Source organism: Camelina sativa, chromosome 16 (genome assembly GCF_030686135.1).
Source record: "Camelina sativa cultivar CO46 ecotype springtype chromosome 16, ASM3068613v1".
Classification (NCBI taxonomy): Eukaryota; Viridiplantae; Streptophyta; class Magnoliopsida; order Brassicales; family Brassicaceae; genus Camelina; species Camelina sativa.
Genome location: NC_141895.1, coordinates 804,945 through 818,421, shown reverse-complemented (window position 1 = coordinate 818,421; position 13,477 = coordinate 804,945). Strand labels below are relative to the sequence as shown.

The 13,477-nt window shown below is 34.3% G+C and overlaps 1 protein-coding gene and 1 long non-coding RNA gene across 7 annotated transcripts; both read right to left on the bottom strand.

Moving 5' to 3' along the window:
* Window positions 1-2,634: 2,634 nt before the first annotated feature.
* On the bottom strand, window positions 2,635-5,001 carry LOC104753191 (cytochrome P450 78A9). Its single transcript, XM_019238481.2, has 2 exons — window positions 3,793-5,001; window positions 2,635-3,606 (listed from the first exon to the last, which is right to left on the bottom strand). Exons 1-2 carry the CDS (start codon window positions 4,765-4,767, stop codon window positions 2,977-2,979), a joined length of 1,605 nt encoding a protein of 534 aa, XP_019094026.2. The 5' UTR covers window positions 4,768-5,001; the 3' UTR covers window positions 2,635-2,976.
* A 1,359-nt stretch (window positions 5,002-6,360) lies between these two features.
* On the bottom strand, window positions 6,361-9,297 carry LOC104749132 (uncharacterized). 6 transcript variants are annotated; one of them, XR_761330.3, is made up of 7 exons: window positions 8,330-9,297; window positions 8,019-8,228; window positions 7,641-7,781; window positions 7,427-7,516; window positions 7,199-7,243; window positions 7,022-7,113; window positions 6,361-6,613 (listed from the first exon to the last, which is right to left on the bottom strand). It is a non-coding gene; the product is annotated as an uncharacterized LOC104749132 (long non-coding RNA). The 6 variants fall into 6 exon arrangements; XR_015585387.1 differs by having other exon boundaries at window positions 7,344-7,516; window positions 8,330-8,550; XR_015585389.1 differs by having other exon boundaries at window positions 7,700-7,781; window positions 8,330-8,550.
* Between the last annotated feature and the right edge of the window lie 4,180 nt (window positions 9,298-13,477).

Below are 13,477 nucleotides of genomic sequence, written 5' to 3'. Positions count from 1 at the left end.
TTTCCCAAAGAGAGACACTACTTTTCCCGAATCAATAGATCTTCGAACTTAGATAGGCGAGTTGCATGCCTGAAAGCAAGTAAAAAATTAGTTAGAGTGGAAATTTTTAATATTCAGTAGGTGAGATAGGTGTGGTGTGGATTAGGTAGTTGATTTACATTTTCGTCTAGATCTTTAAAGCTGAGTAAGAGATTGTTTCTTCTAAAGTATGGAGCTTAAGAGATTGTTTCTTCTAAAGTATGGAGCTTCCCTAAAACAATCCTATTTTTAGATTGTTGTGACTCTAGAGTAGAGTGTGACTCTAGAGTAGAGTAGAGAGCAATTGTTTTAAAGTTGTATCATTTTTTAAATCATAGTTAGTGTGTGGGAGTGTTGATTCCTAGTATAAATAAATAATAATAATAATAAAAGTAATCAGAGATTGAATTATATTGTATAATTTTATGGAAAACATATTACTAATATTTAATTAAAAATAAATAAGAAAGCAATGATTAAATTGCTTATTTTACTTTGATGGCAAGAGGTTATATTTTCAAGAACATAATGCAAAACTAAAATTAAATTCAAGCTTTAATTTAAATACCGTATGAGAGGAAGAGAAACACAAGGGCTGCAAGTTCAGATTTCATTTGTTTGTTTGTTAAGGTAAATTTTTTAATTACCAAGGGATTAAGTTGACAATTATGGCCATATTTAATTAGCAATGGATCTTAAATATTTGTGTATAATAAATTATAAAATGAAATTAATATGAGGACACGTGTCAGCTATATAAAGCGCCAAATGTCATCATCTCAAACAAAGTTTAAAAGAAACCTTCTCTTATTATATAAGATATATGTCTAAGATCTATTTACATGTGGGATTATTACAGAAAAGAGGTTTTGTTAGCCCAAAACTTTGAAAAAAAGGTATGATCATCCAGACTCTCAAATATAGGTCTTTTTGTTTTAGATAAAATTTCAGTTTTGTCCCTCTGTATCTTCTCTTTCCTCTCTTCACGACGCAACAACAACCAAAAATTTTTTTGCCGCCGATCAACACAAAACCTCTTTGAACCAAAAATATGGTTTCTCTGATCCAATAAATCCAAAACCATAGCAGTCCATTAAACTCAAAACTTCTCTCAATCTCTATTTTGTTTTGCATGAAGAAATCTAAACCCTAAGGGGATAGTATCTAGTAAACCCAAGGGTTTCAAATCATAAACACTAAACCCTAAGGGGATGATAGATAGAGAACCCAAGAGATTCAATTATAAACACAAATTGAATTAAAACTTTCAATTCATCTACAAATCTAATCCAAATCCGAAAATTACAAGTTTTATGATTAACAAATCATGAATTAAATTAGAAGGTAATTGGTTTGTCTTCTTATTCGTTTGGAAGCCAAAGAGAGGATGAATCGTTGTGGAAAACACAAGCTGACTTACGCCGGATGAAGCTTTTCATGACCGGAGTTCAGATCTGCGACGAGATCCAACAGCCTGAGATTCTAATGCTTTATGGCCGAGAAAGCTTCAGAAGAAAGGGTTCTTCCTTTTAACCATGGCTGGCGGCCAGGAAGATGTAGTTGTCGGAGAGTAGAACTGAGAGTCTGAAAAGAAAAACTGATTCACGGCGTCGAGAAGCAGAAAGAAGAGAGAAAGAGAGATTTTAGGGTTATGTGAAATAGGGACAGTTTCATCATTTCAGTTGAATTAAAAGACCTACTTCTGTAAGTCCAGACAGAATGACATCATTCAATAAAATTTCTAGAATAAAGTCCCTATTCTGTAATTAATCCATTCTCTTATAAATGTTTAGTAGTTTTGGGCATGTTATAAAGGCATGCCGGTCCGTCCTATAAATTAAGTTACCGTAAATTGAGTTGAATTTATTACATTGAATTTGGTTGTTTAGTTATATAGAGTGAACGCTGACCACTCTATTAATGAATAAAAAGGAAGCTCATTTGAGTTGATTTCTTTATGTTGGACAAAAAAAAAGGAAATAAATTATATATATAGAGTACTTTTGTAGGTAAATAGATACACACGTTATATAGTTTTTGTAATGTGACGAGACAAATAGAATTTTGATTGGTCGTTACGCATAAAAAGAAAGATATAAACAAAGACAAATAAGGGACAGGGTATGTCAAATCTGCAACTTTTATAAAGACGAATCTTTTATAAATTTTGGCTGGGGCAAAAAAAATGTGAAAACAACTCCTTCGATTTATTCGGCAAACATTTATTTTTGTTAACATTTTTGGTATATTTTGAATATTCAAGGTTACATGGGATTTGAATTTCCCGTATATAATTTTTGGTATGTAAGAATTTACTTTTGTTATGATGAATTGGTATAATGTAATATCACTGTTTTTTTTGTTGTTCAAATAGGCACATTATTACGATTATGTGTTTTTGGTATTATGATCAGGCCGGATGAAAGGATGATTTTATTATATGTTTGCTTTTGATCGGGTTTGTTCGTGTTCAAACAAAGATCGTTTCCCACAATTTCGGAGTTAATAATACTCCACATTACAACCATTAAGTTTTTAGATAATACTATCGAAACGAGGAAATGAAGTACTATTATGATATAAAACCACAATGCAAAAGGAAAAACGAGAAGAAAATATAATAACCAAGTAGTATTATTAAGCAATAATATTAACTTTCTTTGTAACAATAATGTTTATAATCATATTTACAAAATATCACTCCTCACACCACCAAACACTTCGCGTATCAATATTTTTTTTTTCTTTTTTTCTTTAATAATACGTATCAAGATGTTATAAGTTTATAATACTCTAAAACTTCATAACCATTCTTTTCTTTTCTTTTTAATTTTATTTTATTTGTATCTTTTTTTTTTTTTTGTGTATGCTTCACCTTGTTTGTTCTTTTTTTATTTTTTTGTCTCACACTAATTTCTTCACTTTAGTTACCAGTGTATCTGTGAATATCTTGAAGGATCACACGCTAAACCTGCGCCTGGGGCGTAACTTAGCAGCAAGAGGATTAGCCATCTCACACGAGAGCCTCAGTTTCTCGGACAAGTCAACGGTCTTCTCATCGGACGGTGGTCGCCATTCAAACTCGTGCAAAAGCGTCGCAGTCCAAAACGTCACGGTGGCCAAACCAAGATTCTTCCCTGGACAGATCCGACGACCCGACCCGAACGGTGCAAGCCTCAAATCCGACCCAAGAACCGAGAACTCAACCTCGCCTTCCTTGGCTACAAACCGCTCAGGTTTAAACTCCAAGGGATTCTCCCACCCCTGTGGATCATGTGATATAGCCCACATGTTCACCATCGCGGTGGTCCCCGCCGGAACACGGTGACCGTCGATGGTCGTATCTGTGATTGCTAAACGGGACCATGAGAGTAATGGACCTGGCGGGTGAAGCCTCAAGACTTCTTTCACCACAGCCGTTAGATACACCAAAGACGCCACGTCAGACTCTTCAACGGCTCTTGATCTCCCCACGATCTGATCAAGCTCTCTGTGGACCGTCGATTGAACATCTGGATGAAGGACCATCCTAGCAAGAATCCACTCGATCAGAACAGCCACCGTGTCAGTTCCTCTGAATATCATCTCCTATTGAAAAAAAAAAAAAAAAAAAAAAACCACAAATTGCAAATACTCTAGTTCCATCCATCGTACAGTATTACTTAAAATGGCATATTAAATTATCCGAAACCTAAATAAAAATGTTTCTTGTGTTTATTTTTTTTTTCTCTTGTCTATGTTTAGTAAAAAACAACAAAAGCCACGTGTACATACCCAAAGAACGGCGATCATATCCGGGTCGGATAATTTATCCGGACCATCGAGAGAGAGCAATACGTCAACGAAGTCACTAGGCGAGTCACGAGCCTGAGCACGGTGGTCAGAGATAATCCGGTTCACGAATCGGTTTACTTTCGGTACGAGAGTTGAGCATCTAGACCGGATTCGTTGAGGATCAAGTTCTGAGAGCCACGGGAGATGATCGGTCCAGTTGAGTTTTCCGAGAAGATCATAACCTTCGTCAACCAATTCACTAAGCTCCCTGACTTCTTCATGCTCGTGCTCAAGCTCGTATTCTTTCCCGAAAACAGAGCACATCATGTTGTTAAGCGATGCCGTTTTGATCAAGTCACGTGCAAAACAGAGACCTTCGGTGCTACTCTGTTTCACGAGACACCTCGTGATCTGATTCGCGATCACGCTTCTTTGCGTTTCGGAGCGTTTGATCTGTCTCGGGCTGAAAAGATGGTTAGACGCGATCTTTCTCAAGGTTCGCCAGTAAACGCCGTAAGGTGCGAAACCGATAGCTCGGTTAAACATGAGGGAATAAGCTGATTCTTTAACCGGACGGTCAGCAAAAACAGAACTGTTGAGAATCTCTTTAGCTACATCAGGGTTGCAAGTGACGATCATGCGAGTTTCTCCCAAGCTAAACGCCATTAACCGTTTGGCTCCGAACTTCTCTGCGGTCGCGGCTATGCAACGGTGAGCAAGAGTGTTTGACATGAGAGACATGCTTCCGATAAAAGGTAAGCCTCTTGGTCCAGGGATCACGGTGGTTTGGTGGCGGCGGTGGGAGAAGTATTTTCCCCATGCGGGTCCTCCGGGATGAGACCAGTAGAAGAGAGAGACGGCAAGACAAGCAAGGGAGGCTACGATAAGAGAGAGAGCGAGATTGGTTTGAGTAAGGAGGCTACATTTGGACAAGAGGGCCAAAAGTAAGCTACTGGTGTCGAGCTCAGTGGCCATTGAAACAGCGGAAAAAGAGAGAGAGAGAGATAGGGAGAGAAAGGAGAGTGTCTTTTTTTGCTGTGGGGTTTATAAGATGAAACGGTGCCTTCAGGTATTTATATAGACCAAAAAGTTAGAATCCTCTCTTGTTATTTTTTTTTTAAATAATTATAAAACTAAAATTTAATATTTGAAGGCGAGTGTTGTCTTTTATGTTAATTTTTGTGTCTACTTCATTCTTTTTTTGCTCTTAGTATTGTACTTTCTATTTGATTATTATATGGGCAAGTTTGCGTTTGCTTGCTCACTTGAAATATATAAAATACATTTGATCAAAAGAAAAGAAATATATATATATAATACATAAAATTTGAAGTTGGAGGTTTTTTTTATTTGAAAATTTTCATATTAATTAATTAGCTACAGAAATGCTAAATATTGTATTTATGTGTGTTTCAAGAACTGCTATTTTGATTTATTTCCAGATTTAAAAGTAAAAAGACAATAATATATGCAACGTATGTTGATGTAATGTATCCAAAATTTTGTTTAATTGAAGTTTACCGAAATATCGTGTTATAACATGGGTTCTGATAATTATTTTATTTGATTAAACATAAACCAAATTTATTTAAGATATTTTTTTTTTAAAAAGCGAGTCCTTTCAACCACAAGAAAAAAAGTTGATTAAATGCAATGAATTAATAGGCTCTTTTATTCACCAATCTATTCGACAAATACACATCAAACATAAAAGTGCAAAATTTAAAAGTGATTAAGATTTCACACCACTTACAAAACTTATCCTTTAATAAAACAAGGTATATATATGCTCCGGGTTTTTTTCGTCTTCCTCTTCTATATGTGAGATAGATTTTGACTGTGAAATGAATCTTCATTTCGAGAAATTATTGACAAAATCAGTTACAAATTTGAAAACGTAATATCGAGAGGTGTAAATGCAATGGCAGTAATGCATATAGCAATTAACTTGACTTCTCGTGGCCGTTAAATAAAACTGATGAAACTTGATAGACCCACTCTTGTGAATTCATTGTATCTGTAAATTGTAATCTTTGTTAGCTTACTGACGTACCTTGTGTAAATTATATATATCCATATTTCGTATAGTTTTCTAAAATTTTTCATTTTTACAGTTTTAACGTCATAGTTTTGTTATGGAATTAATTTCAAGTGAGTGTGCTGTCAAAAACAACGTTTACTTTTTACTTACAAACACTACAAGAAAACAGGCAAATAGCGACTGCACTATTAGTCACTATTTAGTCGCTAAACGGTGTGTTACGACTAAATAGCGACTAAAACTAGTAGTCGTAAATCGAGAGTCGCTAAAATAAATAGTCGTAAAATTAGTCGCCAAATAGCGACTACATTACGACTATTTTGCGTAGTCGTAAATTTAGTCATAATATAGTCACTAAATTTAGCGACCACGTTACGACTATTTTACGACAACGCAAAATAGTCATAATGTAGTCACCAAATTTAGTGACTAATTAACGACTAATTACTGACTATAGTTGTATTCAAGTATTTATACATTATTGTATTTATACAGTATTTATACAGTATTTATACAAATTACATATATTTTATTAATTGTTTTAAATATATTTAAATTATGAATAATGTTTTAAAACATTATTTTTTGAGTACTATATTTATTATTATAAACCATGATTACAAAAAAATTGTATTACAAAATAAAATTAAAAATCATAACTAAAAATAAGAATAGATGAAAAACTACATAATAAATGGTTTGTAGCACATTCTCAATTGCTTTGTATTCCATCATTAAAGCCTAGGTAGTTCCCATTAATGTTCCAAGAGCAACTCATTTCTTCAGAACAAACAAACAAAAAATGTATCATGGGGACTCATTTCCCATTATCAATATAACACAATTTCAAAATCGAGACTAGAAATGAGAAACAATCGGGACAAGCAATTCACTATAACTAACATGTCTTCTAGCTTAAAAACGTGAGTGTGAGTAAGAAGATCGACAATGGTGACTCAAGTTAAAGAGTGCATATAAAACAGGTGTCTAGAGATCGGTATTACCAAATAACTCTTGACAAATTCAACAAAAAGCCTCACAAAAATTACAACAGAGGCTTCTAAACAAATGACTCTTTGACAGATTTAATAAAAGTCTCACAACAATAAGTAGCAAAGTATATATATTGTACCTTAATAGCGAAAGATACAATAGGATAAGAAAATGTCTTAACCAATGAAAGTTTACCTTACGCTCTGAAATAAAGTTGTACATCATGAGCTCTGTCTAAGAGTGTGCTTGGCTGTGGCTTTCTCTGTAAGCCAAACATCATCTTCGACCTAAGATGGTTTACGCATGCAACAATGTGACTTCAAAGAATTGAAGAGTAATACAAGAGTAATAAAATAAACATAAGGGTTTTACCTATCTTCTTCCAGCCAACCGCTTTCAAGCTTCTCCAAATCCAGTCTATTGATCACAAACAACAAAATAATATAGTAAACAAAAATCACATGTTCAAACCATAAGCTTCAAAGACACAAACACAAACACCAACACACACACATACCAGATTTTATCATATAAAATCACCAAAACTGAGGTGACTCTGTGAAAGAAGTGATATGCTTTTAGAGAGCTTAGTTTGAGTACCTTCGGTGACTTTGGTGACACTGAGGAGAGCCGAGTTGAGCCTTAAGTTCTTTAAGCCACAAGACTCAACCAAAACAGCTGACACTTGATCTGAGAGAAACCCACCAAAGAAAGCAAAAAAAAAACAAAACAATTTTGCACATAAGTACTCAAGAATTCTGAAAAGATGAAATAACAAAGCAGTTCCAGGATTTTTGAAAGAAAAGAAACCCACCTCCATGGAGACCAAAACAGATGGAGCTAGACATTTGAAAGAAATGACAAGAGATATACCCGCGTGGCAACAAAGCTATTGATGCGCTACTCCTTCCCTCACTTCTCCTTCATCATTCTTCTACTTCTTATCCTCCCTCATCTGCAATCACACAGGGGATGAGAAACGCGAAAAGGCAACTAAGTGGATCACATCAGCATTGGCTACCGATATCAAGCAGATAAATCAAACTCGTTTTCAGCAGAATCAAAGTGAAAATCTATGCTCCTACAGCGGAACAAGAAAAAAAAAAAAAAAGAAGGGATAACAAATGAAAGCAACTACTAAGCCTTCAAGAACGTCGGAGAGGATAGGTGTGAGAGCAAAAGAGAACTTGACCCATTGTTGCTTGATAGAAAAATTGATTCTTTAGTCGACCCAAGTTTTCGGCTGTGCGCCGGAGAAGCACACGACTTGAATCGAAGCAGATCTTTCCCGGTTTTGAGATCCCAACTTCTAATTTCGTCGATAAATCCACGGCTTAGCTTTTTCGTCTTCTATGCCGTCTTCCTCCGCTTCACCTCTCAGCTTCTGCTTCTTATATGTCGTCTTCAAACCAATTCGAAGATTAAGGTCATTACAAACGTAGACCAGAAACCCTAATCCCAAAATCAGATTTAAAGGGGGAAATAGAGATAGAACAAACTAACCTTCTCCCACGGAAACCAGTTTCCCTTCTAGATCTGGAGATACGGTCGGAGGTTTGGCCGGACAGAGTCATCGCGATTCGAAGAAATGAGAGTGAGAGTTTCTCCGAAAGAGTTTCGAGAGTGATGATGATTTTTTTTTTCTAAGTGTAGTGTGAGGAATAGAGGCACAGGTTGGTGAAGGTTTCTTTGTTTGTTGATTTTTATTTCTTTTTTTTGTTGGCCAATTTTCAATTCATATCAAAATCCAAAGTGGTACAAAAGCCTCTCAAAGCCCAGACTAAATGATATAGTTTTATGTTTTTTTTTTATCAACAATTAGTTTCAGATTTTACAATGACTAATTTAATAAATTTTATAAGTAAATAGTTTTTGGAAGTATTAAATTATATATATACACTAAATAGTTTTAGATTAGATTTAATTTTATACACATAATGGTTATATTTTGGTTAAATGGTTTATAATTTAATTTCTATATACTATACATTATAAAAGTTTAAAATTTAAGATATAGGGTTTAAAGTACAGGGTTTGGTGTATAGGTTTATGATTTGGGGTTAAGTTTTGAATTTATGAATTATGAATTAATTTCTAAGATTTAGAGTTTATGATTTAGGTCTTGGGGTTTGGTTAATGGTTTGGGATTAAATTTTGAAAATTATGATTTTCTTAAATAGCGACTGATATGCGACTTCTTAGCGACCGTTTACTATAAGTCGCATATTAGTCGCTAAATTGGTGACTATTTAGCAACTACATATTTTGGTGTGCAATATAGTCATAAAATAGTCGCTAAATTACGACTAAACTAGCGACTAACATATGCAGTCGTTAAAAAATGACTAATATATGACCAAATATTTGTAGTCGTAAAATAGTCGCTAAATAGTCACTACTTAGTCGCCAAAAATGACGACTACATATATAGTCGCCAATTGTAGTCGTAAAATCCATGTTTTCTTGTAGTGAAAGTTACAATGCATATCTAAATTCCGAAGTCTCGGTGCAAGTTAATATAAATATTCGATCATAGCATACGACATCAAGTTTTAATATTTGATACTTGATGATTTTTTTATAAGAACAACAATAATATAATCTGTATGTTGCACGGTTGCAGTACTACATACTATTTATTAATTTACCAACAGTAAGCATGTTGAACATTTAAGAATAATATTTTCCATGATCGTAACGTTGTTATGCATTATAAAACTTTTTCACTCGTAATATGAAGTGTAGTTAGTTTTACTTTTGTTGATGTTAATTATAAATATATCACCAAAAAGAAACAATAAAGTGTAAATGTAGAAGACAAATCATAACCGTTGTTGAGTTGCGTCGTTGCCAAATGAGATATAACGGCTACTAGCGCCGCCAATGCCATGCGCTAGAGATGTGTAAAATGGCAGGTTAAGTTAGGGCGCGTGACACTTACGCTTTGTATAATCCTTCGGACGACGTCGTAATCGAAGAAGAGCTCTCTTAAACCATTATGTAATTGTTAGCCCAATTAAAAAAAAAAAAAAATTATGTAACCATATAAATTCCTTTGTGAGACTGCTCGATAATCGATTTATATTATAGAAGTCAACTGTTCAGAGGATTTTTAGAAGATACTAAGCATATAACGTTATAATAATATACAGAGAATATATATATATACAATGTTCAAGTTGAATGTAACTAAATCAACATTTAACTGCTCTTGATCAAGATTTATGAATAGAAAATCAACTATCTTATTATAATTCGTTTTATATATCTAGTTCGAATTAAGTATACTATTCCAAGAGCTTAATCATTTCAAGTTATCAACGAACTTGTTGACCCTTTCAACCTATTTTTCTTATCGAAGACGTGGGGGCAATCAAGGACTTGAACAATGGTTTGTCCACATCTATTATTATATTTGTAAGTATTATTATATGAACTAATAAAATAATATCATTTTAAACGACCAAATTGTATTCTCTAATCACTCGAAACAGATCAATAGAAAACATTATAACTCTGTCATCTAAATTTAGCATAGGTTTTATCTAGGACTGGTCTTCTAACTAATATATACTCAATTACCAATGGTCCAATACACTGTCACATTTCCGAATTCCGACATCCTAAATATAGTTACAAGACTTAGAATTAAAAACTACATAAAATAAAACTGAAATGTCATTTTTCGTCAAGTTAGTTTCTCGTATTTCTTTAACCGTTGGTCAGACCCATATCTGCTAATTATGCTGAAGTTATAATTAATAGCATGGGTCTCATCGATTATTATTTAAAAACGAGTAGAAAACGACATCTAATCAAGTGTAGAAACTGAAAAGTACTATATTTTAGTATATTCCTATATTCAGAGAAAGATTCCAAATTAATTAGTTTTGTGAATGAACATTCTGATTTGTTATTCATAGCTTGAATTCGAAAAGAAAAGAAGAAGAAAAAACAAATCAACTATTGTTATTTACATGTATCTTTAATAATTTCAACAAATGGCGATTTAATTAAATGTCCAACAGGCACCAAACAAAAAACAAATGGTTAATATAGAGATTAACAAATAAATAAATATAATTATTCAATAAAGATTAAAGAACAATGTAATTGACCTTTAGGTAAGGGCTTAGGACACAAATTGACCTTGACGTTCTTTTTCGGCAACAAATAGATTATGTATGTGGATTTCATTGTCGGTTTGAGATATTGTACCACTGGGGGTGGTGCAATGCACACAACTGCACTTCCTAGACTTTAGCCGTTGGATCTCGTTTCCTATATCAATAATCACACGAACATTCGCTTATTAATTAGCCACGTGCTAGATTCATGCAAAACGTCCCACGAGCTTGATCGTCGTGGTTCTTGGCTTCTTGCAGTATGGTGGGTCAATTTAAAAATGCGCACTTGGCGTGTCTTCTTTGAGAGTGTTTATTACCAAGATACCCAAACTCTATGATAGAAGGATTCGACCCATGACAATTTGAGGGAGGGGCATAAATGTCTAGTTAGGAATCAGACAAGTCACATGACTCGTATCCACCTGGTCCCCGCAATTTGGTTCGTTGTTAACTGTTAAGTACTTGTCAATGCTTTTTTATCAGCGTTCAGGATTTCCTGCTCGTAGTATGAGATGTGCCTAACCATTGATCTAGTTAACAGGTACTAAAGTTTTTTTTCATCTATTTTTGTCTTGTGAAAAACATGATTTTTTTTTTGGTCAAAACACTTCCATTCAAATTAAAACATCACGAGAGAGGTGAATTTATACAACTTACAATCAAAGAAAACACACTAAAATATAGATAAAGGCTCCATGAGTTCTTCAAAGAGATTTCAACTTTTGAGGGGTTACCAATGTTTAGAGAACTGGGACCAGATTGGATTCGCCCATAAAGACAAACTTTGGGAAATCCTCAACCAATGAATGGTCATAAAGGGTTCTAGCGGACAATGCAATCGAGCTTTAAGATGAGTGGTCCATGGGTAGGACGCTTAAAGAGTTTCTCGCCAACATGAGAGAGTTCAGCAACTGTGGAGCAAATTCCTTGAAGCATTTAGGGATGCACCTCATGACTCTAGACGATGCTTCAAATCAGAATCGCAAGAGAAAAGTCTCAAATCATAACATAGTACGTGGATTCTCCCTCACATGAAGCTCATGGTCATGGAAGTTAAGGAATTCCACACAAAGTTTGTAGTCGGTTTGACACTGAGATTTAGTATCAGACTCGAGCTTTTGATCTATTGGCGGAAGGTGGCATGTGGGAACAAAGGGATCAACTAGCGGATTCAAGTAAACTGTCGGATCGAAATAGAGGTTACCGCTCAGCACTATAGCCATCCAAACAAAATTATCCAACTGGCCTCTACCAAGTTGTCTCTCAATCCAATCTAAATAAATTAATGTTCTGCTACCGAGGATTACCCGACTAGACCAAGCAGAGTTAATTATTTCTAAAGATGTTAACCCTTGTAAGAGAAGTATCCCTGAGGTATAAGATTATCACAACAATTGATTCAGGAGGCAGGTGTACAGAGGTGGATGGTTGCTAAGGCAACGGTAACCAACGCTTCTTGGAGGTTTGGTCATAATGTCGTTCCTTGTCAACACATAAAAAGAACCGCCACACAAGCAACCATCAAACCGACCTAAAACAACCAACACTCTTCTAGCATAGGAAAGACCAGCCAAAGCAGCAATATGAGGTAGTAACAGGGGTGAGATTGGTAGCAGGGGCGGATCTAGGGTCTAAGAAGGTGGGGCACGTGCCCCATACTACTTTTTATAAATTAACCATTAGCAATGCTTTACATGTATCCTTTAGTTCATTTGGTAAATAGGCACTTATGTGACACTATATGGTCGTGAGTTTAAACCTCCGTTCCGTTTTTGAACTATTTATTTTCTCCTTTTTGGGTTAATTTTATATTTGTTCAACTTCTATGTTTTTTTACCAATGCATTTAGTTAATTAGTAACACTAAAAACTATTATCATTTTTAAATTAATTTCTTATTTTAGGGTTTAATTTGTGTGATATGGTTAGATAAGTAATTTTAAATATTATTTTCATTGTCAATAGTAAGTATGTAACTGTGCATTTGTCTACTTAATTTTTTCTAATATTTTTCTTTACCGATAGAAAAATACTTATAAAATTTTGGCTCATTGAAAATGCAAAATATGCTTTCAAATTATCAAAAATATAAATTTATTTATTATGTTTTATTATATAATTTAAATATCATTTGTGCCCCAGACCATATATTATTCTAGATCCGCCACTGATTGGTAGAGAGTTATGAATACCGGACCTGGGCAGAGAAAAGCTGTGTCCAAAGTCACATTGTCGATGCCAGTTCATTGATTGTCCAAACAGGATCAACATTGATATTTAATATGGACTAGCTATATCAGCTACGACCAGTTTAGGAATAACATAAATAATTTGTTCTCGATCGTACATGTTCGATCGGATATATCATTCCATTCCGAATGACGAAGTTGCATTATCATAGAATTTTTTTTAGTATTTTAGACATAGTAAATGCATGGAAGCTAGTCAATAAAAAGTGAAATTGTACTAATCAGGTGAGGCCCTAAGGATTTTTTTTTGTTCAAAAGATGATTTTCGATTAGAAA